Source organism: Rissa tridactyla, chromosome 1, assembly GCF_028500815.1.
Source record: "Rissa tridactyla isolate bRisTri1 chromosome 1, bRisTri1.patW.cur.20221130, whole genome shotgun sequence".
Taxonomy (NCBI): domain Eukaryota; kingdom Metazoa; phylum Chordata; class Aves; order Charadriiformes; family Laridae; genus Rissa; species Rissa tridactyla.
In genome coordinates this window covers 78,803,330-78,829,656 of record NC_071466.1, presented here as the reverse complement: position 1 = coordinate 78,829,656, position 26,327 = coordinate 78,803,330, and the positions used below count along the sequence as shown (strand labels likewise).

The window sequence follows — 26,327 nt, the reverse complement described above, 5'->3', positions numbered from 1 at the left end:
GTTCCCATCGCTCCCTTATCCTACTGAACAACTTCACCTCTCTGTGCACATTTAAGGCAATAATGTCCTCACCTGAATAACTGCAGACAGCGGTTCGCAGCCACTGAATGTTGGTAGATGAATATTTTAAATGTTGTTGTTGTTGTCATAATTGTATATTCTGTACTCTTCGTCTTATGAGTTCTTACATTCTAAACGCTGATTGATTTATTTTATTTTTTTTAGCTACCTTGTTTTAATAAATAACGTATGGAAAGTTAAGTAGGTTTTTGTGTTGAGGAATTATTAAATCCATTACAGTTGAACACTACATTCTTGGTCAGTGATGATTTATTTTTTTTCTTTTATGCCACACACTGTGAATATAATAAGCTGAATGCTACTTTTGAGCTTATCCCACCCCTCCATGCCCAATCTAAATTAAAACTAATCTCTGAAATTTAAGGGAGTGTTTCCCAGCCTTTCTTCAGCACTTGGAAACAGTTTTGCTTGTTTTATTTATATTGGTTATATTTGAATCTTATACATTACATACTTATTTTCTTTGTACATCTCCCTTATCCTTTCTCAGGACCACGTCTCTTCTTTGCAAGAAATACTTCCAGTATCTATCCAAAGAGCGGCAGTATCACAATACCATTATTTTTATTAAATCATTATCAATAAAAATTGGGAAATCCCAATAAAAAAAACTGTGTGAAAACAGGTAAAAAATGTAATACTGATATACTGATGAGGAAAAAAGCCCAAGCAAACCAGGAATTGAGTTCCTGTAGGCTTTAATTTAGTAAATTATCTTTGCTTTTTTTTCTTTTCTACAATAAGTTGATATTTCTTCTTCGACTTTTCAGGCACAGGTACCTTTGGGCGTGTTCATCTGGTGAAAGAAAAAATGGCCAAACGTTACTTTGCACTGAAAGTAATGAGCATTCCTGATGTCATTCGACTGAAGCAAGAGCAACATGTGCACAATGAAAAGTCAGTCTTGAAAGAGGTCAACCACCCATTTTTGATCAGATTGTAAGTTGATGTATTTTTTAAATTCATTTAACTCATATATAGAGTGCAGTTAAAGTGTTCCAGAGTCTCATTGCAAGTTGTTATGTACTTAACCAACACCAAGCTTTTAATTTCTATTACATAATCCAGACTGAAATGGACTTCAGACTAAAATATTTCTTATAGAAGAATCAAGAATTTAAAATCAAGAGGCATAAATTATTGATTAAATGTTTAAATTATTATAAGCTTCACTTTTACACTTTTATAGCTTTACTCTATCTCTTATTTTCATACTGCAGAAGAGGAGTTTTCTTAAGTTAGGGGAAAATACTAATGAAATGGTAGGATTGTCTCATTAAAATTACTTCTGTAATGAGTCTTGATGTTAGAATGGTGAGAAAAGCAGTATTTTTATATATATGTATTTCCTGTAGATATCTAGATAAAGATAGAATTAGGCATAAGTATTTTCTTTTTGACAACTTTTGTGAACACTTTTGCAAACTCTAATTTTAGAGTTTAAATGACTGCAGCATTGGGCTTTGCTATTCCCATATTTGAGGCCAAGTAATGGAATCTGTTGAGAAACATGATTTAAACACAGTTCCTGAGGAATACTTTTTTTTAGTGGGATTATGATTATTCTAATGATCCCTTTAAGAAGAGAAGACATCGTACTGTTCTGTGCACAGCAGCACAGCACCTTTTCTGTCTTAGTCCGTATTTACTAATGGGATAACTAAATCTGTAGGTAATTGCACAGTTAATTTCCATTTATGTTTTCTCATGCATGGATACAGGGTCATTGACCAAGATTTGTTTTGCATTTACCTGCCCTAGTCAGTTTTACATAAAATTAGACAAAATTAGCCTTAGTTAATCTCTAGCTGCAGGGAGTACAGCCTCCTCCCAGGGCTGAGAAAGTATCAGAGAGAAAAGAAGAGGCAAAACCATGGTAGTCATCTGAAAGATGGAAAGAGCCCTGCGGTAGAAGGCTTTTTCCCTGGTGTGCTGTTGCTTTTTCCAGCATCATGATGCTATTAGTTTCCAGCCAGTGTTCAGAAATCCTGCGTGTGGCATAGTATCAGTAAGATGAGTTCTAGGATATGTGGAGTTTGAGATGCATGCAGGAAGCAAGATGGAGAGGCTGAGTACATCTGGTTAGACTGGTTAAAATATGGACAGAACAGGGGGAACAGGGTTTTATATGTATATCTAGGTACATATGTTCTTTAAAAAAAAAAAAAAAAAAAAAAAACCAACACCCTACCAAAACCAACCAACCAAAAAAAAACCTAAACCAACCTAGTACGTCTGTGCATCTGGAACAGGGCAGCAAGTGAGGGAATACAGAAACTTGGGTGAGAAGTCAGAGACAGGGATGTGAGGGTTTGTATCCATACAGAAGCGATCAAAAATCCAAACTGATAAGTTTTCTTGGATTTCCTTCATGCCTTATTTCCAAAACGTCATATTTTCAAAATTACGAAAGACAGGACACAATTCAAATGGAAGTTCACTTCTGTACATGGCAAACACTCTTCTTGTCATCTAGTGCTCTGCCTTTTCCATTGACGTGTTCAAGGAGGTGCTGCATCATGTCCGTGTGCTGCCTTTGTCCCTTGGCAAAGGAGACTCCAAGTAACGTAGCTGAAATGAGTTAGTTAAATTTTAAGTCATGTTAACGTTTGTGTGCTTTAGGTTAAACAAGCATTCATGGACGATTATCACTAACTATATGAGAAATAAAACTTTCTGCTGCTTTTTGTGTGGCTAACAGCTTTTTTTTCAGCTGCCTCTTCCCCTCCCCAGTACATGGGGCTTTTCCATTAATTCTTTGTGAATAATTGATCAGCAAAAAGGGGGAAAAAATTCTATGGTCTGCTTTAATGCCTTTGAACTGTGTTATCTACATGATCTGCTTTTTATATTTTCAGTTAGTGTCACCTCCTTGAACAGGGATAGTATCTTCCTCTGGTTGCAAAACAAGAAATATGTGTCACTGCAGCATAACATTGTATTTTTTTTAGCACTTCATGATGGAGAATTTTAAAGTAATGGTGCGTATTTATGGTGTTCTTCCTTCCTATACCTTCCTGTATATAAAGACTTTTTTCTTTTTTTTTCCTTTTCCTCTTACTTTTGAGAAATGCCTTTCCTGCACGTAGGGAGGTCCTGAATCTTTTTTTTCAAGAGAACAAAATTAATAAAAATCAACCATGTCTTACAGTCCCATAAACTAAAAAAAGGTTATTTGTCTGTACGTGTTCACGGTGGCATCCAAAGTTCATGTCATGAAGCTGAATTATAAAATTACATGACATCATGCGTATTATTCTAATCACAGCTAATGTGATATTTTCCCTTTGTGTATTAAAACACCATCTCTATTGGAAATATTGAAGTTCTTTATTTCGCTATTTTTCATGCATTCCAAATAATGTATCTACTTTTCTGTTTATAGACAGTCCTTTAAGATTCTGTTCTCGAAGAAATTAATTCCAGTAAAAATACTGTGTTTTAATGGTCTAAGTCTTCCATTTTTTCCTCTGTATTGTTAGTCAGGTTTTGCCCTTTCTCTCCCCTGTGGATGTTTTTTTAAATATGTGGTTTCCTTTGTTTTACCCATTCCTGTTCCTCCTCCTTTGTTTATTGTAGGTGCAACTTTGCCTAACTCCTTTAAAATACATCTCAAGAGTGTTTTTTACATAGCTGATAAAGATATTCTGAACATAATAGCCAATTAATGATGTTGGTGATTCTGATAGGGAGATAGTGCCATAAAAGCAAAAGGAAAGTCTGGGCTTTGCTTTCTTCAGGACTTTGAAGGAATGGAGGAACAGTTGCTGATGTCTCATACTCTGTCTTATTTTCTTGGATGGCCTCAGTGCTGGTATCAAGAAAATCTTACTGAGCAAAAGTCACTCCTGGGTTAGGAGCTCAGTTTGCTCTGCTTATCTTTCTTGAGAGTCTGTGCCTTGATTAGGAATCAGCTAATGAAGGAAAAGAGAAAGAGGGAAGGAAGAAAAAAAAAAATGTTTGATCTTTCCATGCCTGTGATACTGCAGAAGCAGTTACTAGCTAGAAACTAAAGTAACTTCTGTTTTTGTATCAATAAAGTAGGTAGGGATAGTGTTCTTTATTTATTATCGTAGTAATGGGGATAACTGTTTGTTTTAAAAAGGTAGAATGTTCTTCAAGATGTTACCAGATACTTATTTTCTTCTTAACAGTTGAGTTACATTTGAGTGTGTGATAATATGAGTTATTTGATGTGGGTAGAAAGAAAAACAGCTTAGTTTTGGGGAATGTGTGAGAGAAGATTCCTGTATTCTGTAATGAAGCATTAGAAAGCCACATGGAATTATTTTCTTTTTTCCTTAGCTGCTCTTTACTGCACGCTAGTAATGAATGTACCACTAGTAATAGTTCCTAAATTAAAAGCAACAGTCTGAGGAATGGAAGGTACTTATCATTAGGTTAATTCAGCGGTACAGAAATGGATCTTGCTTTGCTGTCATTTTTTGCTTTTCTATTGCTTTTGTTAAAATGTAAGGTGTGTAAGAATGGTCTTAGCGGACTGACAGTGTACTAAATCAGTTACTATGTGCTTAGCAGAGACCTGTTTTGTACAATGTAACGGAGTCTATCAGTTAGATTTTCTTGCATGGCTTGTGTAGTGCATGTCCTGAAGTATCTGTTTTACTTTTCAGGTTGAGACAGATACTTGAATATCTGTTACATAATCCTGCTAGATTCTTGGGGTTTTAATATTTGCGGAATAGGAACCATAAATTAATTATGTATATAGTTGGGGCAATAGAAATCATTTTACAAAACCTTACTTCTAAAGCAAATCAGAGAGATTTTTAATTTTTTTTTCAATAAAATATTTTTGTTACAGGTTTTGGACCAACCATGATGAACGTTTTTTATATATGTTAATGGAATATGTGCCAGGAGGAGAACTTTTTAGTTACCTGCGCAACATGGGGCGTTTCAACAACAGCACAGGACTGTTTTACTCTACAGAAATTATTTGTGCAATAGAATACCTGCACTCCAAAGAAATAGTTTACAGAGACTTAAAACCTGAAAATATATTACTGGACAAAGAAGGACATATCAAGCTTACTGATTTTGGATTTGCTAAAAAACTGGTGGATAGGTAAGTAGGTTTTTGATACGGTAATTACGTTTTGCGTGTTAAACACTTGGAAGAAAAATAAGTTGGATTTTGGAGCTCAGCATTTCACCTAATACTCTGTGTGGTTCACACATACCAAGTCCCTTAATATGAAGGAAATGATCATTGTAAAATGACTGCATGGAAACCAATATTACATCTTAGGTGCAACTAAGAGCAATATCACAAACAAGCTACCATAAAAAAGTATTTTTATATGAGTAGAGTTGTATATTAAAGTTTTCAGCAGTCATCTTGTGAAAAGTGAAGTAATATGAGCAAATATTGAGATATGTACATCAGCATGTCAAATGGGACATTAATTCTCCATACACATTGAATTGTTAAGTGTTTTGTAACTGCTGTTTCCTTCTGCTTTCCTTTTAGAGAGATTTTTGAAGTACGGGTATAACATTTTAAAACTGGCTATTGTGTTTTCACTGGCCTGTTGCTAAAATGAAAGTGCAAAATCTAGATAGAAACAATAAGGTCAGCTTCAGCAGAAGCAATTTATTTAACTATAACTTCTACAATACCGTCAGCCTTATGTCTGTTTTACTAGCATATGTAAACTTTTCCTGGGTTTTTTCCCCAGTGATTTCTCTGTTCTCTCCATTTGAACTACTCTTCCAAGATTATAATATATATTCTTAAAAGGAAGCAAGAGCTGTCATTGGGATTCAAAAAAGGGAGGAAAAAACCTAGCTTGTCATGTTAGCAAAGCGGTGTGACAACGTTTGGTATTATGCCCTTGGGCCATCTCTTGAGAGAGACATTATCTGATTGTTCTAGTTGAGGCAGTCTAGTAAGCAGTAGGTGCTAGGTAAGGTGTTAGGTAGGTTCTCATCCTCTTCATTCATCTGTTTACCTGGTTGATGCTGCTTTTGCAACTTCAGGGTGTGTGGGGAAATTCTACAAGATCAATTTGAAATGAAGATGGATCTGAGGGAACTACTCTAATGGATCCCTTATGAAGTAAAACTCAGATGAGACGTGTTATGGAGGTCATAAAGGTTGCTTCCCTATGGGTTACATGCTCACAGTCCTGGGTTGGCTTAGCATAGAAGAATGACAGGCAACTAATAAGTACACTGATTCTATTCCATTCAAGATCTGAAAGGCTGTTTTAAAACCATAGTGTTTCAATATCAATGTTTGACTGAATTCAGGTTTCCTCTAGGCAAGCAGATAGGTCTACAAATGTTGGCATTTTTTTTTTTTAATATTTTGTTTTTAAATCAAAATAACTTTTTGCAGGAAGAGGTAAGGCTACTTCCGTGTAAGAAAGTAGGACTGTCTCTTTTTGAGACATTTTCCTACAGATTCTAACGACTTCCTTTTTACATGTAGATAGTGCCACTTAGTGGTTATTCTTAATTTGGATTTCTGTGGTTTAAGGCACAACAGAAGTAACCCTTCATTCAATAAGGTGATAGTTCACATCAGAGTATATTTTTTCAACCTGGAGGATGAATCTATAAGAGTGAATTTGTTCAAATACATTTTAGGACATCAAAACAAGTTATCACTACTAGTTTTAATTGTGTTTTTGCATCCTGTATTGTTGGAGGGAGCAGTGAAGTTGATAGGTTTGTGTTAACTTGAATCATAGAACACTATAGTAGTTTTATATTTGTAGGTGATTTACCTATAAATGTACAACATGTAATAAAAATACAGAACATAAAGTTGAAAGGAGGAAGGACTTCATCAGTTAGAGCACAGGTAGTTACCTATGAGAGTTTCGTTTAGTTTTTTTCTGGTGGTTTGGTTGGATTTTTTTGGAACTACATAGTGTTCTCCCACTAGCTGTAGTCACTTTCACAGCATTGTTTTTGTCACTGTAAAAATACACAGTTGTCAAGAATGTATCCACTAATGCACTCCAGTAGGGTATTCTGTTTTGTAGATTATGATAAAAGTACAGGATATATCTTGTCATTTTTATGCATGCAAATATCTGTGCATATGAACCATATGTGTATGTGTGTGAATATGAGTGTGTATATATATAGGTATAGCGTATATGAATTGTGAAAATAAAACATAAAGTATGTATGTTTTTCAAACAGCTATGAGGAATCCTGCCACTTAGGACCAACAAATGTATTCCTAGAGAAGACATGATATATAAAAAAAAACATGGTCTGCAGGACACCTTCAATACAATTACAAATTCTTAATACATAATACTTCCCACGAATCATAGAATCATAGGGTTGGAAGGGACCTCTGGAGATCATCTAGTTCAACCCCCCTGTCAGAGCAGGGTCACGTAGAGCGGGTTGGACAGGAACGCGTCCAGGCGGGTTTTGAATGTCTCCAGAGACGGAGGCTCCACCACCTCTCTGGGCAGCCTGTTCAGTGCTCTGCCACCCTCAAAGTAAAGAAGTTCCTCCTCATGTTTAGGTGGAACTTCCTATGCTCAAGTTTGTGCCCATTACCTCTTGTCCTGTCACTGGGCACCACTGAAAAGAGCCTGGCCCCATCCTCCTGACACCCACCCTCTAAGTATTTATAAGTGTTGATAAGATCCCCCCTCAGCCATCTTTTTCCCAGACTGAAGAGACCCAAATCCCTCAGCCTTTCCTCATAAGAGAGGTGTTCCAGTTCCCTAATCATCTTGGTAGCTCTCTGCTGCACCCTCTCCAGCAGTTCCCTGTCCCTCTTGAACTGGGGAGCCCAGAACTAGATCCAGGTGCGGCCTCACCAAGGCAGAGTAGAGGGGGAGGATGACCTCCCTCGACCTACTGGCCACCCCCATGCTCTTGATGCACCCCAGGATGCCATTGGCCTTTTTGGCCACAAGGGCACATTGCTGGCTCATGGTCATCCTGTTGTCCACCAGGACTCCCAGGTCTCTTTCCACTGAGCTGCTCTCCAGCAGGTCAGCCCCCAACCTGTACTGGTGCATGGGGTTATTCCTCCCCAGGTGCAGCACCCTACACTTGCCCTTGTTGAATTTCATAAGGTTCCTCTCTGCCCAACTCTCCAGCCTGTCCAGGTCTCTCTGTATGGCAGCACAGCCTTGTGGTGTGTCAGCCACCCCCTCCCAGCTTTGTGTCATCAGCAAACTTGCTGAGGGTGCACTCTATCCCCTCATCCAGGTCATTGATGACTATATTGAAGAGGACTGGGCCCAGTACTGACCCCTGGGGAACACCACTCGTCACTGACCTTCAGCTAGACTCTGTGCCCCTAATCACGACCCTCTGAGCTCTGTCTTTCAACCAGTTCTCTATCCACCTTACTGTCCATTCATCAAGCCCACTCTTCCTGAGCTTCCCTATGAGGATGCTGTGGGAGACTGTGTCGAACGCCTTGCTTAAGTCAAGGTAGACCACATCTACCGCCCTCCCCTCATCTATCCATCCAGTCATGCCGTCATAGAAGGCTATCAGATTAGTCAGACATGATTTCCCCTTGGTGAATCCATGTTGAGTACTTCTGATAGCTTTCTTTTCCTCCACGTGCCTTGAGATGACACCCAGAATGAGCTGTTCCATCATCTTTCCAGGGATGGCAGTGAGGCTGACTGGCCTGTAGTTCCCCGGCTCCTCCTTCTTGCCTTTTTTGAAGACTGGAGTGACATTGGCTTTCCTCCAGTCCTCAGGCACCTCGCCTGTTCTCCAGGACTTTTCAAAGATGATGGAGAGCAGCCCAGCAATGACTTCCGCCAGCTCCCTCAGCACTCTCGGGTGCATCCCATCGGGGCCCATGGACTTGTGAATATCTAATTGACCTAATAGATTCCTCACTCGATCCTTCTCAAGCCAGGGGAAGTCTTCTGCTTTCCCTGTTACTTTCTCCGAAATCTGGAACTCCTGAGGGCTCGGCCAAGCAGTAAAAACTGAAGCAAAGAAGGCGTTCAGTAACTCCGCCTTCTCCGCATCCTCTGTCACCATGGCTCCTGTTTCATTCAACAGCGGGCCTGCAACTTCCCTGGTCTTCCTTTTGCCTGCAATATACTTGTAGAAGCCCTTCCTGTTGAGCTTGACATACCTAGCCAGGTTTAATTCCAAGGAGGCCTTGGCTTTCCTTGTTTCATCCCTGCACGTTCTGGCGGCATTCTTGTAATCTTCCCAAGGGGTCAGTCCCTTCTTCCACTTACCGTAAACTTCCGTCTTCCACTTGAGCTTTTTCTGAAGCTCCCTGCTCAACCACACATGAATGTTTCTGTAATTGCTTACTTGAGATTTTTCTGTACGCATTTTCCCTTTTTGCCATTACTATGTGTGAAAGGGGAAGTGTTCACCACGTCCATCTACAATGAGGCTGCTTTTTAGAGAGAGTGGCTGGCTTGTAGCTCTTGTTCCCGCTGTGGGAAGTAGCCTCCTCATTTACCTTCTTATTAGAATGTTTTCTGAAGGGCTAGACTCTTTTTCCTAGAGAAAGAAGTAAGAGAGGAGGTTTTCTTGTCTCCTTCTGTTCCTTGTTGATATGTCCTTCTGTTTATCCTTGTTCCTCCCTTTTAGGTCATAGTGTACTGTTAAAATTCTAAATTTTTCTCCAAAACGTTGTGTCTTTGCCTCACCTGCTGTTTATTTCTTCTCTTTCCCACCTTGGTGTTGCTTAACTGAAGATTTAATAACCTTTTCACTTTCTTCTAAGTACATTCGCATAAAATAGATGTCCCACTACTTTAAAGAAAGGGCAAAGTCAAGAAAAAAGATGGGGTTGTTACCTGAAGGATGTAGAAAGGATTTGCTTTGAACTTTACAGTCATTACATTTTTAGACCTTTCTTTTTCTAGAAAGCTTTTACCACTTTTTGGACATAATATATCTGTTAAACATGTTTTTGATCTTTCTCACTTTTTTTTTTTTTTTTTTGAGAGGGCTGGGGGATAGTGTTAATCCCTGGTTCTTTCACAGAGGCACAAAACTAAAGCTCATAGAATTTTATATATTTTTTTTTAATGCACAGATTTCCCTCAGGATGTTATGAAAGTTTTAGGTAGAATTAGGACTTTCCTGATTTTCTTTTCTTTTTTTTTTTTTTTTGGAAATGTTATTCACTGTTAATTTTAATTTGTTCAGTTTACATTGCTAAAAAAAAATAGTTTTAAACTAAAAAAGTCTTCCTAGAAACTTGAGAAGTCATTAACCTTAAAGATATTGGGGATACTTCTGTGCTGTTGATTAAGCAGGATGTGCCTCGTGACTGTTCTGCAGAGTGGATTAAAGAGGAAAAAAAAAAACAAAACAAGACACAGCAAGTCTTGTTTGTAAAGTGTGTTGTTTGTCACATTCTGCAATAATGTTTTGCAGAACAAACTTTTGTGGTCTGGAAACTAAGCAATCTCCATTGAATATAATTATGCAGAAACTTCCAGAAGAGAATACCAAAAAGGACATTGTTATTAATCTCCGGCTCGTATGCGAGAAGCCTCTCAGGGCCTACAGAGGTGGATGCTGAATGATGTAGAACGCTAAAATACGTTAACTGTCAAGACTCAACTTCTCCAAATAATACTGTTAACACATCCTGCAAATATTATTTTATAGCTTATTTCTGTGACCAGAGTAGATTCTTTGTTTTATTTTCATGTTTTAAAATTACATGTTCAGCTTTATCAGCTATTGCTTACCTGTATTTCAGCTTTTATCTTGAAAACCCAGAGCAGTGGGAGTTTTGTAGCAGTTTGAAGGAAACTGTCTGTTCTTATTTTTCTGCTTTATAATTTATCTTCAAAAGTATGATCTGGATTTTCAGATGAATATGCAACAGTCGTGAAATAGTAATGATAAAAATACTTCAGACAATTTCATCTTTTTATAGAATTTACTTGATGTATTTCCAAAATATTTAATAGTTTGTTTCATGACCAAGAGGAACTACAAGTCGTGGGTTTATGGCACAAATACACAGCTTGACAAAGAATATGAGCTTCCTGCAAGTTTTTGTGTAGTTAGTAAACATACATTTCTTGATTGAAATTAAGAGATGACCTGCTGGTGGTAATAAATTTAATTTCCTAGTGCACCCAGGGGACTTTGTTGGGTTATGTTGGCCTTCCCTTTATTTGTGGTTTTCCTTTTGCTTGAATAAAAAAGATCTGGTTATTAATTGAACATCTGTTTAGTTACATTGTTACCAGAAAATGATGGGGGTCCTGGAAGTCATGGCCAAATGTTAGATTGTTTATTTTTTTCCTATGTAAATTACCTTGCTAAGTAATGACAACCACCAAAGAGTGCGTGTTTGCTCAATTTGTGCCTTCATAGCGTTGGCAATTTTGGGGGAGGAAAGGATGAATTTTGTTGGACATTGCCCTGCAAATGGTCTAGCTTGTCTCTTAAATTGAACGTGCCTGCCCTGTCCTCTTTATTTCTACAGCCCTTCTTCCCAAATGCAGTAGAACTGACAGCTGCTTCATTTCCAGAGCTGGCTAAGTCAGTATGAATAAAAATCCATACAATGGATTGTAATACAGCTTTGTAAACTTCGGGGAGGGGGGACTATTTTGTTTTAAGAGACAGCAAAGCTTTTCTTATTTACCTAGTCCTAATCCAGGCAACTGCTAGATGGCAGTAGTGTGTAAAGCAGTGCTATAGGTAGGAATTTTCTTGAGTATGCTTAATTTGGAAAATTAGAGTTTGTATTTGCTAGCAATAAAATTACGCCACCATTTTATGATAAAAATTAAAGATGTATTCTTTACACTAGTGAATGCAGTTTCAAGAACCATGGAGCACATGGGTGCATAGTGTGTCTAACACATCTTGACAGTTTAGCTGGCGTAATTTAGGTTTTGACATATTAAAATCAAGATTGAAGAAATTCAACTCTGTGCATCAAAAATTTTCATTTAAAGTCTTGACTGATTGTACAGCCCCTCTTCCTTGTTCTTTTTTTTTTTTTTATGAATCAAGGCTAAGGCGTAAAAAAAACCGCAATCAAACAGAAGGAAAACAAGAAAATAACACCCAAAGGCTCCATTTAAAATAATTCTCCAATCTCAAAGTGCTCAAAAGTGAGCACGTTTTCAGTTTCATCTTCTAACTTGCTATCAGGGAAGTGTAATTTATTCAGAATGAGAGCACTTTTTTTCTTGTTCCGCACATATTTCAACGTAAGTCAAAGGTAGTGAAGCCAGGCAAATTCTATGTGGGTATTTTTGAAAAGAAGAATTTACATTTACGAAAGACATTGTGTCAGAATCATCTTTGTTTCAAATTGTGATTTGGTCTTTGTAAACTTTATCCGCTTAGCTTCAATTTATCTCATGAATTTATAGAACTGGAAATATATATTAAAATTTGGTAGCAATATGACACTTTTGTATCCTGAGCTAATATTAAGAAAATTATGACTAAAAATGACATTAAAATATATCAGAAATAGTATTACATAAATATTTCACACTTGCATAACTACACTTTGCAAATATTTTAAATAATTAAAAATACAAAATGTTTTCCTTTTAATGGATATTGTCAAAGTGATGACAGGTTACATTTCAATACTATTTGAAAAATATTACTTAGATTGCAAAAGGAGCCTTACTTATGTCTGCAGCAATTTACTGATTTAAACTACTACTTTTTTATCTGCCCGTCTTCCCTTTGTTTTTTCTAAATGAAAATTTTTCCTTTTGCTGGAAAAGACCAATAAGCTTGCCTTTTGCTGGGCCTGTCAGGAGTAGTGCGTGAACATCCAGAACTCACAGGGTCTGCAGCTTACAGGCTGAGAACCACTCTTAATAATTTTAAAACCACATATAGCCTAATGGATGGAGTACCATACCAGCAGTTGGAAAACTCAGTGCACAGATATTTCCTGCAGCTGAGAAGTTTCTTAATGTCCATGTAACTTTGGAGAGCATCATCAAAGCAGTCTTTTTAGATTTTGTAGATGTCTTTATTTTTTTTTCTCCCTATGTGTGTGTTTGGATTTTTTGTATTACTGTTATTTTGGTTTCACTTCAGTCTGGTTTTGTTGTTTTGTGGATGTTTTTTTCTTCCTTTCCTCCCAGGACATGGACGCTCTGTGGCACTCCTGAGTACCTTGCACCAGAAGTTATACAAAGCAAAGGCCATGGAAGAGCTGTGGATTGGTGGGCCCTAGGAATTCTCATATTTGAGATGTTGTCGGGGTAAGTGATAATGATTACTATATCACAGCAATATTATGTAATACAGTAATACAGGATTCTTTACCAGTTTTGTTTATGATATTTGGAATAGCAAATTTGGGCTAAATTTATTATTGGTACACCAGTTTCATTTCTGCCTCTGAAGAAAGGAATTGGGAGCTGTATAAAAGAACATGTATCACTGTTGTTACTGGGTTTTTTATTGTGTTGGATTTGTTGGTTTTGTTTCTTGGCGTTTTTTTATGTAAGACTTTCAACAGCTGCTCTTTTCCTTATCTGTTTTGGAAACAGTTTTTGTTGAAGTTTAGATTTTTATATGTAAAATCCTTTATATTTAAAGTGTGAAGAAGAGGACAACCAGTTTTCTTTGAAACTTCTGTAATTAATTTGTAGCATAGTGAAATATTTGCAGTGGGAGCTTTAGTCTGTAGAAATGCACGGTGACAAGTACCGAAGACTTTTGTTAGTACAGCTTGGAATACTACTGAGCACTGGTTTTCTTTAAACCAAAGAAAAAAGAACAGGGAAAAGCTTAAAAGGTCTATTTAGAAATCAGTTAGCTGAAACGCTACTTTTGATGTTTTGGAATTTGCTTGATAAGCAGTGTTTAAAAAAGATACAAATTGAAACTGAAGCAAGGCTTACTGGCATTCATATAATTGAGTATTTCTGACTTTAAGTATTAGGTAAAAGTAATTGTCTTAATTTGCGCTGATTTCAAAAAAGAAATACTATTTTATGTAAAATAACTGCTTTCAGGAGAATGTGAAAATCTGCTTGTGTACTGAGCAAGGCATCCCTGTGTTTTTCCTTTTTTTTTTTTCTTTGTTGTAACTTTTGAAGGTACTTGAGAAAAAAAAAAAAGTGGGAATTTCAAAAGAAATCGGTTTTGCCATGGTTGGTGCAGTAGAACAAACGCTGGTGAAAGCAAGGCTTTCATAGCTTTGGGAGAAATGGCGTATATTTCATCAGTTTCCGTGTCATAGTTGTTAGAACTTTTCGGTACCAGGCCCAGTGCTCTCTGTGCCTCTCGCTCCCTGAGTGCGTATCGGTTGCCTCTATGGCCTTTCATTCTGGCCATAGAGAGCCCCCTAGGGTCAAGTTGGAACAAAAACATCCTCGCATGGATTTATTCCTCCTTTTTCTGTATACGGTACTCTCAGCTCAGGGTGACTTTGGTGACCCTTCTGGTGTTTGGACAAGCTCGTCAGATTGTCTGAGCAGATAGTTCCCGTGATGGATGATCACTTCAGAGCTCCAGTCCATCCCATGTGTTTGCTGTGAAGAAGTTCACCCAGTAGCACCAAAATTTTATCCCAGGACAGAATTGCTGCTCACTGCTTGCTTTCACAATTTCCTGAAGGCTCGCATATGCATTTACTTTGAATCTCAAGGCAATTTCTGGACAGAAAAAGCATAAAAATGTACTAGTAGTTCCCTACTGACCGGGGCAGGCTTGTCTGACTGGTCTAATAAAAAGTCATTTTTTTATGTAGGTTGATCTGTGCAGAGGCCAGGCTTCACCTTTCTGGCAGTGCACCCTGTAAGGCTGAGCAGCCCAAGTTGGTCACGGGAGTCGTCCTCAGAAGGATGAAAGGAGCAAGAGATTCCCAGCAGCCTGTTGCCACTAATCTTAGTCCTAGACAGCAGGAAGACTGTAGATAAGTGTTTGGTGCTGTAACATGAGCGCAGGTGCTGCAGTCTCCCAGCTGTAGTCTGAGTGATTTACTGTCCTGCCACGCGTTTCGGTAGGACCACTCTCTTTGGTCTGTGTGGTCTCAGTGTTAAGTGGATACTGGGCGGTTTTCCTTTCCGCGCTTTAGAGATGTTGATAGGATTCTCTCTGCTAAAGCAATAATAGAAACACGGTTTCCAATGTTAGCATAATGACTACAGGTGACAGTCAAGCCAGATCTCATCTCTCTGTAGTCAATGAGACCTCAAGACTGCAGGACACTGAAGTATGACTGGTATACTTCATAAAAAAAGGGAGGAGCTGCAATCATTTCTGCGTAGGATCTTCTATGTCCTGACACTCTGGCTCAAGTGATGAGACCTGGATTCCCCCAAGCTTAATATAAACACTGTGGCTATAGAGAATCTTAGCCAATAGAGATAAATTACACATTTCTAAAAGGCAACTGAGATCTTACATAGGCTGATTGACAGAGCAGCTGTCTCCTGCAAGTGATTTTGTAAGGTTTTTTTGTTACGGTATTTGTGTAGATAGGCTCTTCATAATGCTTGAGTGCTTCTTTTTATTTCATGGTGTCTGGGTGTGTCTGGTTTTTATATCCCTATCCAAAGCCGGGATAAATACTCCACCCAAGTTTATTTGGTTGACTGCCTTTTTTTTTTTTTTTTTTTTTTTTTTTTTTTTTTTTATTGTTGGGAGGTTTTGGGGTGTCGTGGGTTTTGGGGTTTTTTGTTTGTTTGTTTTTTTGGGAGAGGGGTAGATATTACTTGCTTAGGATTTTTAAGATTCTGAGGTTTTGGGGGCTGAAGGGGGGGCCGGAATTGTGGCTAGTGTGTGTTTTCTGTAGGAAGGGCAGGTTGTCACATAGGGCATATGCGTTTGGCATTCTGTTAGCTTTTCACTGTTGTTGGCAGTAGCGTTTTAAGACACTTTTCCTCACCATCTCAGGCTGTGGATTGGTATTTGCTATCAAGTCTATTAATGCAAAAACAGTCCTAGGTAACTTTATTCCTTGAAATTCAAAGAAGATTTAAGAACTATGAAAATTATTTAAAGGTGAACTAAACATGACTTCAAGACTAAGTTATGGTCTGCAAGTAAATAACTTCAGACATTTGGTAGTTATTTCCTGAAGTTTCTCTCTCTGAACCCCAAAAGCGATTGAAAAGAATTGGTAGATGTGTGCATAAGGAAATGATCTCTCTAAAAACAAACAAACAAAACCACACTTTCCTGTTCTGCAGTGTCTTATTTCTCTAACTTAATCTCTAGAGGCCCGTGGAATTCTAGTTTTCCGCATACTAGGTTTAAGGAAAGGTCCCATTTAGTTTCAAGATAGTAAAATATAGGAAGGGGAAAGAGCAAGGAGAACCAGAGGTGAGAAAAAGTCTTTACAGAATAGATTGGTGATACCAACTTCATAGAGTTAATCTAAGCAAGCTAAACAAACTCTCAATAGAAAGAGGTGGAAGACCTATTTATTTTGAGTAAATGTGTTCTGTTACAATCTACCTTAGAGGAAAATATACTTGTTGTTTAATGTTAGATATGTTAGGTCATCAGATGTGTAGCTAATTAAATTTTCTCATTTAATGAGGGGTTTGTGTTTTTTGTTTTTGCTTTGGTGGTCTTATGTGATGTGGTGGTCTTAGGTAGCTAAAGGTTGCTTGTCGACAGTTTCATGTTCTCAGACCTGTCTGTTTTCCCTTGAGGTTTTACAACTTATCTTCTTCAGTGCTAAAACTATCTGTTATCTTTGAGACCAACGTTAGTGCCATTGTTATGCATCAGTTAGCAAAAGGAATGGTTTGCAGCTGTTGTCCCATGTACAGAGATTTTATTATTTTTTTTTAAGCTTCAGTTGGTGGTAAAAAGGCAGCTGTTTGTATTTGTGTTATGGTGTGAAGATAGTCTGAAACTCAGGGGTTTTTTTGTTGATTTATTAGGTAGCTTCCAGCGCAATACTTGCATTGTTTTGTCTAAAATCTGTGCTGTGTTGCAGATTGACATTTGCAAGCAGTATCAAAGTCAAGTTATTTGGTTTGTTCGTAAGAAACCTATGTAATCTTCCAAAGCTGTTCTCATTTTGCATACAGTTCAAGTGTACTTTAAGCAGTACTGCCATTAAATTATTATATAGCCAAGTGTGATTTAAATTTCCCTCAAGAATTGTAGACATAATAATTTCAGATTTTCAAAGTCAGAAAGCAAAGAGCAATTTAAACATACGTAAAAATGTGAAAACATATACATACCTCTTATTCCTCTTGATTTCACACCTTAATAGTGTACAGAATGTTTGGAGATGGAGGGGAAAAAACCCTTGCATTTCATATCAGTCTGCTTACTGCAGCTGGCACCTTTGTAATACATAGTTACAAAGTCTCATTCTAATTGCCTTATGCATTCATAGGTGCTAATATCTAATTAAAAATACAAAATTGGAAATTGAATGTACTGTTTGTCAACTTGCTTGGAGAATGTGAAGGACATAATGTTGCCTGACTGAAAAAGAAATTTTATATGATAGTCTCTCTGTTGTGGGAAAAATTTATGCATGTTAAATGTCGAAGACATTTTCCTTGTTCTTTAGTGTCAAAGCAGGAATTTATAAACATACAATTTTTTTTTTCCTGAGATTCTTATATTTTCCAGTTTCTTTCTAACTGATACTACTCAGTTTTTCATAATGAAACTACTCTGGCGTTCTGAACAAGAGCAACAAATCTTCTTCAGACTTTCCTTAGCCAGATAGTTTTGTCAGGCTTTTCTGTGTTTGAAGTATTACTTTTTTTACTTTATGCATACAGACAGCTTTACTTACCTATTCTGATGGAATTTGGTTTTGTCTGTGGTCAAATTTTACCATATTTCAAAGGACATACTAATGTGCTTGACCATCAGCTGAGTGATGAAGAAATTAGTACACCTGAAAACACTTACATAATGGAAATAATGTATAGTACTTGTTAAGAAATAAGCTAGTTTGGGTATCATAAAATTAAGGAAAGAATATGAAATGAAGAAACATTGTTTTCACCCTTGTTTGTGCTACCAGTGATATCCAAAGCCACCACCACTGTATTTGTGTGTGTACGCAAGCAGTTAAGTTCTCTTAGAAAGTAATTATAGAACGTTAGGGACATGCAAAAATACTTTAAGCATTGGACTGCAATAGTGGTTGGACATTATTAATATGGTTGATATTCAAAATAAGTGCTCTAACTGTCCAACACAGAAAGGCAGCTGCACTTTGAGTGAATTGCAAGTTCTGAACAGTTTATCTCTTTCAAACCTTCTCTAACAAAACATATATTTGAATTCAAGACGTACAATAAATAATGAAATGGACAGTCTATTCATATGAAGGTCCTTTACGCTTGAGGTAGAAACTGGTGAATAAGGATATGCCTGCAGTTACAGGAGAAGATCAAAAGTGGTAATGCTGTTTCGGAAAGAATAGCCTTGGGTTTTATAGATACAGGCAAAGCATTTTTTACTTTAACGCTGAAAATTTGTTACATAGTTGATATCTTTACTGTATTAATGTAACAAAACTCTCTCTTGTAATACTTCAATTTTAATTCTGTATTCAATGCTTTGTGTACAAAAATGTTTTCAGTTTTGCAGTAGCAGCCTTAACTTAAGTTATTCTTCAAGTTAGTGTTTGATTGATGGTGCCCTACCAAAAAGAACTATATAATCAATGCTTTCTGAGGGGAATTAATGTAGCATAAAACTGTTGATAAGATTTTTAGAAATTCTTTTTCTAACCTCTAAAAATTTGTTGTATTAAAATAGGTTTCCTCCATTTTTTGATGACAATCCATTTGGTATATATCAGAAGATTCTTGCTGGCAAAATAGATTTCCCGAGGCATTTGGATTTATATGTGAAGTAAGTCCATGATTCCCAACACTGTCTTTTATAGTCTAAAAACCTCCTGAGCACTGTTTCTAAAGGATCTTCATAGAAGACCAGATGACAGATTCTGCTTTTCTAAAACACGATGTTGGAGAATATTTTAGGTTACGTTTACTCTTACAGTCCAAGTAAAATTATGTGTTTGGTAGACTTCAAGCTGGAGATTCAGTTCTAAGATAGTATCTGCCTCTCTTACTTTTCTGCTCTTTTACTTTACTTTTCTTTTTTTGGAACATTAAATGCTTTCCCACCTTGTACAAAGCTCATTGGTTGGTGCCTGGAAGAAAGCAAAGAGAAGAAATATGAAGAGATAATTTAATATGAGTACAAATTAGAAGAGCAGGAAGCAAACACTAAACTGTTCCTTTGTATGCATACGCACCAGTTAAATGACTCTCGACATAACTACTTGAATGAACTCTCTGATACTTCAGAAGTTCCAGTGTAAAATCAACTTCCACTTCTGATAGTAGGGCCACAGTTCAATATGCAGTCTTATATATGTATGTGTGGGTTTTATTCATAGTATTTTGCAATTGTTACAGGTATGTTGCAGATTAAATGCTTTTTTCCCTATTTAAAAATTCCATGATTGAAATAATTGTTAGTAAACATTAGAACAGAGGAAGTGCAATTTTAAACATGAAGTTTCTTCTCAGAAGCAGAGATGAGTGAGTGAGGACAGGAAGTTTTTCTTACATTTCCAGGATAATTATTCAGGTTGTTTTGAAGAAGTAACCTTGGAGATGGCAATTGCTTACTGTCACCACTAGGCAAATAGATAAAATGTTATACAACAAATCTTATGAAATGTGTCCAACTTTCTGTGAACTTTTATGAATTCTCTTGCAGAAAATAATCATTTGGGGAGGACTTTTTAAGCCTCCATTGAACCATCAGGTGTACTGAATCACGCATGTCTACCTCACCTTAGGCTGATTACTGTCTCATATTTGTGTCTGTTCTTAACAGTTTTACCTTACTGTCTCGATGCTGTTTCCAATTTAGTGTAGTCTTATTGTCTGAGCTTCCTAACCCAGTCTGTCTTAGGAAGAAAACTGAGTGTATCACATAGTATCATGTGCACTAAAGTACAAGAGCGTGACCAGAAGATGAACAGCTCAAATTAAGTTATTATCACTAGCAACTTGTCTAACATGGTGAAAGCGTTTAAAAGTAGAGATGCTGTTAACTTCTGTTTGTGCTCGACGTTCACAAACCAATGCTAATTTCTACTATCCAGAAGACACTTAAAATTTCCTAGTTATGGTAGTAAGCATGCATATGCAGATTTTGCACTTCAGTCTAGACATGTCTGCCAGTGAATTGTATGATACCTTCTAGATGTTCCCTGTCTCTTGCTGTGCTGTGCAACTGCAGTGTGTCTTGTCTAAGCGCTGTTGCTCTGGCCTGAGTTAGCATCTCTTCTCATTGCTCTCTACTGTGTCCCTTTTGTTAGGCGCCTTGCAATTTGATCAGATGTTTTTCCAAGTCCTTTGTCCTGTATACATGAACTCCTTGCCACATGTGACCATTTGTTCACATCTCTTCCAAAGACCAGCTTCTGCCATGATGATAATAAATTAACCAACTAGAAATTCCAAAATAAGACTGTCTAGCAGAGTTTTGTGTTACTTCATTTCTGATAAAACCTGAGTATTTATTATGCTCCGTCTATTTCTTTGGCCACTAATGAGTTCATAAGTAATTTCTTTTTTTTTTTTTTTTAACTGTTCTTTGTAAAGACAGCTTTGGAAAATACCAGATGAAACATCAATACTACAGCAGTTTAATGATTATTGATCTGGAAAGACCTTGATGTAGAATTTCATTCCCCAAATACATCCAACAACATTTCTATTGGATTGACTTTAACATGATCATTTCTAAATTATTCTTTCAAAACTGTATAATAAAGAAGCACTAAACTATCTATTACTTGTTTCAATTTAATACATATTTGTTCTATTGAATGCAGCAAATGTCTTCATCTTTTGTGACAACACAGTATGACTAAGCAAGTTCATGCCTTAACTGTTCTTTTCTACGATGAATTTTTGAAGCAAGGAAAGAATGATCCATTAAATGTTTTCTGATTACATAGGAATAAGAAACTCCATGATTTATCTTTGGCCATATAGCCTGTGAATCTAGTTTTGGGTTTCTGGATTTCTTTTCAGTTCTACTTTTGTTTTAAAGTCTGATTAGTCTGATTATAGCCATTCTTGTAGCCTTCTCCTTAAGGAATAGTCTTCTCCGTGAAGAACTAGAAGGAGGTATTTCTGCAAAGGTGACTGTAAAAGGAGTCATTCACGTGATTTAATCTAATACAAACATTCATTGGCTGGAATGATCATGAGAATGTTAAAAATTGCTTTCTACCTTTAATTTTTATTCTCCTTTTATCTGGCAATTGGATATTTTCTCCAGTTGAATTTTAGAACTATATTTCTGCCAAATACTACTTCTTTTCAAACAGTCTAGCCCTCTCAGTTCATATATTCTTGGTGCACATGCTTTTGTGATTTCAAGGGTAGGTGCCATAGTAGTGGTTTTGTTTTCGGATAGTAGGTGTTAGAGATGGAGAGAGGCAGGTGTATCTTTAATATGTTTGCATACTTTACCGTAAATAAAGCTGTTCGGTTTTTTTAAACCTTCTGCAAAGTTAAAAATTGGAATTAGCCATACTCTGTAGATCCCTAGCATTTCATGCAGTATTGCATCTCTCAGGTTTATTTGTAGAAAGAACAACGATGGCTTAACTTTTCTTCTTTCCTGTCATTGCCATTTTATGCAATGAGACCAAAATGCTATTATTCTAAAAATAAATGGCAAAATAATGTTTGAGATAAAAAATAACTGCTTGTAGAAATGGGAAGCCAGATTTTTCTCTCAACTCATAAGTAGTCAAGCTAACTCAATAAATTGTGATACTCACTTTGATTTATGTTGGAGCTTTTTGTTGCTTAATGTTTAAAGTACTTTGCTATTAAAATGGAAGTCCTTTATGTCTCTAAACTTCTGTTCATCTTTTTAAATGTTGATTTAGCTTTATGTGGAACTGTTCAATGAACTACAATGTCAGCGGAAGCTTTTCATTTTCAATGAAATTAAAGCTTACAGATGTTACTAGTTTTAAGCAGATGACTAGCTCTTCCATGGTTTCTCCTAATATTTCGCTGCCAGAGAATTTAGCTGTCAGTGTATATAGTTGAGGGTGCAGCTTTATCTGTATTTTAAAAATATATTAGAGTTGCATTCTGCCAAATAGGTTTGAGATCCATTTTGAGATTTGGAATGCCCAACAAAATACAAAAATACAAAGAAAGGTATGGTACTACCTGGGGGGGCAGGGGAGAGAGAGAAAGTTTTTCCTCTGTGTTTCTTGAAAGAATCTAAAAGGAACTTGCAAGAATTCTGCAAGTTCCTTTTAGAACAGGTTATTCCTTTTTATCATTTGCTCTTCAGTGTCCTAAAATATGAAGGACATGAATGAATAAATTATACAGTATTAGCTTGTTAAAGGGAAGTACGTTCATATTCTGTAACATTTGTATGACAGTCAAATATAAATTACTTTTGTTTAATAGAGTACATGTTTTCTTTTCTGCAGAGACCTAATTAAGAAGCTGCTTGTGGTTGACAGGACAAGACGATTAGGAAATATGAAGGTCAGTATAAAATGTTAGGTGTAATGCAGAACATAGCACAAGGTTGAATCAACAGACCAATTGGTCAACAGACCAATATAAGTATAGATGCTGGAACCCGCTGTCCAAAGTTCCTTTTCAGAGCCTTTTATGGCACAAACTTATACTGGTAAAAAAATATAGGAAACAAATGTTTTTCTTATCCTTCAGAACTCTTTGCAGTGTTTCTTGAGGGCAGCAGGAGGGTTAAAACCAAACTTTCATAAGCTGAACATTTAGAAAGTTATTAACCAGTTAAACCTTTGCTATCTATTGGCAGTTTTGAAGGAAAACAAAAGCAAAACCTTGGTTTATTCAAACATAGGTTTGGAGAAAATATTTTTGGCTAGCTTTGGCGTTTTTTTAGTTTATGGTTGCTTTGGTTTGTTTGGGGGTTTTTCCCTACAATTAGCTAAAATGTCAAAATCAAAAATAGTTCTAATTAGAAGTGGGATTTGGGGTGTGGATGGCAGGTCAGTCTTAAGTCTAATTCTTTTCCATAATCATAGTTGGTTAAAAAGATTTAAATCCCATTGGGCGTTTTCTGATGAAGCATTCAGTCAGATCTGCTTTTGAGGGAACTAGGTGATAAATTACTTTTCTTGTTGCCTCTTTGGATATGAGCATGGATAGTCCCACTCCATATAAATCTGAAAAAAAACAAACGTCCGGTATGCTTCCTTTTATGGAGCTGCGTGAGGTATGAGCTTGAGTGCCGTGCGTTAAAACTGTGCTGTGATCAGGCCTCAGACTGAGAACCAGCTGTTTTTTGCCCAGTGCTTAATGCCTTGAGAATAAGTCTGTGCTTGAACCAAGCTTCATCCTGGGTCGAGGGGGAAGACATTTTCGTTCTTTATGTACATATTCAAAGCAGTCAGCCCAGAAAAAATAATTGTTACAAGGCAAATACATCTTTAACTGTATATCTAAAATGAAAACAAATGGTTTTATATATACACACTTTTGAAACAGTACTGAGAACCTCTTGTTGTCAGCACTAAATGTCTGTAATATTTGATAGAACTACTTGCTTCCCAGACATGATTTTTATTTAAGACACCATCAACCCTCAGTTATGTTTTTTTATTAGTGTAAGAATTAGAAAGTATATCCGAATAAGAGGTATTCTCTAAAATGGTGGAGAAAACAGAAATGAATAGAACTGCAGTGAATGTTTTTGTGGCTGTTGATCTCCCTTGTGTCAGGAGAATGCTGCTAAAAAAAATGTGGATCTTCTTGCTGGAGCTCGGGATCTGCTAGGGAAATAGTACTATGAATTTATCCTGTAGAATCTTCTAATGATTATCACCTGAGAAAAGAAAAAGGGTTAGAGGGACTGTTAGTCTGCCTTGATGCCACAGTTCTTATGATGAAATAGATGCTTTGGCATACATATAACTTGCTAAATATTTATTTTGATTTTTTTTCTTTAAAGAATGGAGCAGATGATGTGAAGAGACATCGATGGTTCAGGTCTATAGATTGGGACGCTGTACCTCAAAGGAGACTAAAGGTATTTCCTCCAAGATACTACATAGGACATCGCAACGAGAGATCATTGTTCATTTAAGCTGGTCTGTGGAGGTTTTGGTGCATATTGCGTCTGTGTGTTTATATGCGTGTATGAGCATGTGTGTATATGCACACATCAATAATTACATGCATTTTTACCCTTTCACAATGCAGAAAATTAATTATCTGAATGTCTACTTGTATTTTTGTATGTCTAAAAAACCCTCATGCTTTATTTTCCTGAAGTTGATTAGTTAATAAAAAGTTTAATAATAAGTTTTAGGGGTTTGTAAGGAATTAGTTGTTGTAGGTCGTTTTTTGTTTGGGGGGAAGGAGGGAATTGGTGGTTTGTTGGTTTTATTTATTTATTTATTTATTTTTCATTGCCCTTATATTCGTGGAAGTATTTTATTCTGGGCTTTAAATTTTATTTTGGTGCCAAGTTCAATTCAGGTAAATGCTTTAATAAAATGTAAAGCATATGGGAGTAGGAGGAATAGGGAAGGTGAGAGAGAAGGATTTATGAATGTAATTCTAACATACCTTTTGACAGCACTGAATTCTACTATTCTATGAGGGCAGATGTTTGCAAAAGCTATCAACCCTGCAAAATGCTTTGTCAAGTCCTCTGGAAGTAAAACTGCCTTCTTTCTTTTCTTCCTTAAAGTTCTAATTATTACGATTTCTTACAGCAGTGATTTTCAGTAACATAGGTTGCCATATGCAGGCAATCAAGTACCAATTAAATGTTTGGTTTTCTTCTTCTTCACATTAGTTTCTTACAATGAATTTCTGGCTAGATATCTTAAATTAAGTTCTTGCAAAATAGATAAGAGATGAAAATGTTCCTGATGTATTCTTGTAGACATCATCCTTACACAAACCTGTCGGTGACTTTTTTTGTTTAAAAAAGAAAAAAAGTTTACATAGTTTTAAATGCATAGGTTGTTTTTCTTTTTAATGATTGCTACACCTAGTTGATGTTTTACGTGGATCTATTGTAATGAAGTCACATTTTTCAAATTCTTTACTGTAAATTCTGGTTACACAAATCCACAAAGAACACAAACTGGATGATAACACGTTTTATAAGTATTTCAACTCTGAAGTTTATGATAGTCTACTATATTACCAAATGAATAACAAACAAATAGTATTTAAAACTGAATGTTAGAGGTACAAATCAAAAGTCTCAGGTCCAAACATCCTTTGTGTTGCGTTTCTATTAAAAAAAAAAAAAAAAAAAAAAGAGTCACAGTGGCATTAAGATTACTATGAATCCAAAACTGTTTCTTAATCTTAGTGATGGTTACATTAAGCTCTTAGAAGACGAGATGCTGCTTAATTATACTTCAGAGCAAGGATGTGAACTGGGTCAGAAATTTACTTTGTCATTTCTCGAGGCTATATTTTTCAGTATTAATTTTCACAATCTCACTCTATTTCATACTGATGAAGAGATTGAAAATATGGAATAATGGATACAGTGCTCCATTTCCCCTGTAAAATCGTGAATTGGCCTATTGTACAAATGAAGAATTGAATCACAGTCCTGATAAGATCTTAAATATCAGTATTATATAAATAATAGTAATGGCTGAAAGAGAGAAAATAATTTTGTTAATCTAAAGTAGAGGATTTTCCTTCCTCTTTATTTTTTTAATTTTTTTCTCTTTTTGTGTGTTGCTTCACAAAACTGGTTTTCCTGGCGAAATGCTTACAGGAAGGTGGGGGAAGGAAGCATTACCCACAGTGGAGCAGATAGCCCTCTGCAGCCAGAGCAGATTCTGCACGTTTTCTTAAGCATGGGGTCAGGAGACTGTGACTGCCACATGCGAAACTGCGACTTAGAAGTACCATCCCTCAGGGACCCTTTCTTTCCCATTGAAAACCTGGTGATGGCATTGTTTCAAACTGAGAAGGCCAAAAGATCAGATAAGATCTCAGAGCTAGCGGAAGCCAGACATTTATCTTTTTGAGGAGATGTAGAATAACAGTTATCTGTACTTTATAGTTCTGTCTGTGGTATGATTTTTATTAGCCAGTTTGGTGATCATCCATAAGGTTTTTTCCCATCCTAAAGTGTTTTGTTGGACTCATGAGGATAGTTATTCTCTCTGTTACTGAGAAGGGGATAGAGAGATGAATGTCCCTTGAGAGAAGAAAAGGTGTTTGCCCTACATTAACCCCTGTGATTAATGAAATATTCCAGAAAGTAGC

General features: G+C 36.5%; 1 protein-coding gene across 1 annotated transcript in view; it reads left to right on the top strand.

The window, feature by feature from the left end:
* Positions 1-26,327, top strand: part of PRKX (protein kinase cAMP-dependent X-linked catalytic subunit) — a 61,034-nt gene that overhangs the window by 29,369 nt on the left and 5,338 nt on the right. The window contains exons 2-7 of the mRNA XM_054223165.1: positions 852-1,020; positions 4,907-5,170; positions 13,167-13,286; positions 18,784-18,879; positions 22,520-22,577; positions 24,031-24,108. Of these exons, the coding sequence (XP_054079140.1) occupies positions 852-1,020; positions 4,907-5,170; positions 13,167-13,286; positions 18,784-18,879; positions 22,520-22,577; positions 24,031-24,108 (785 nt within the window). The remainder of the gene's footprint in view (positions 1-851; positions 1,021-4,906; positions 5,171-13,166; positions 13,287-18,783; positions 18,880-22,519; positions 22,578-24,030; positions 24,109-26,327) is intronic.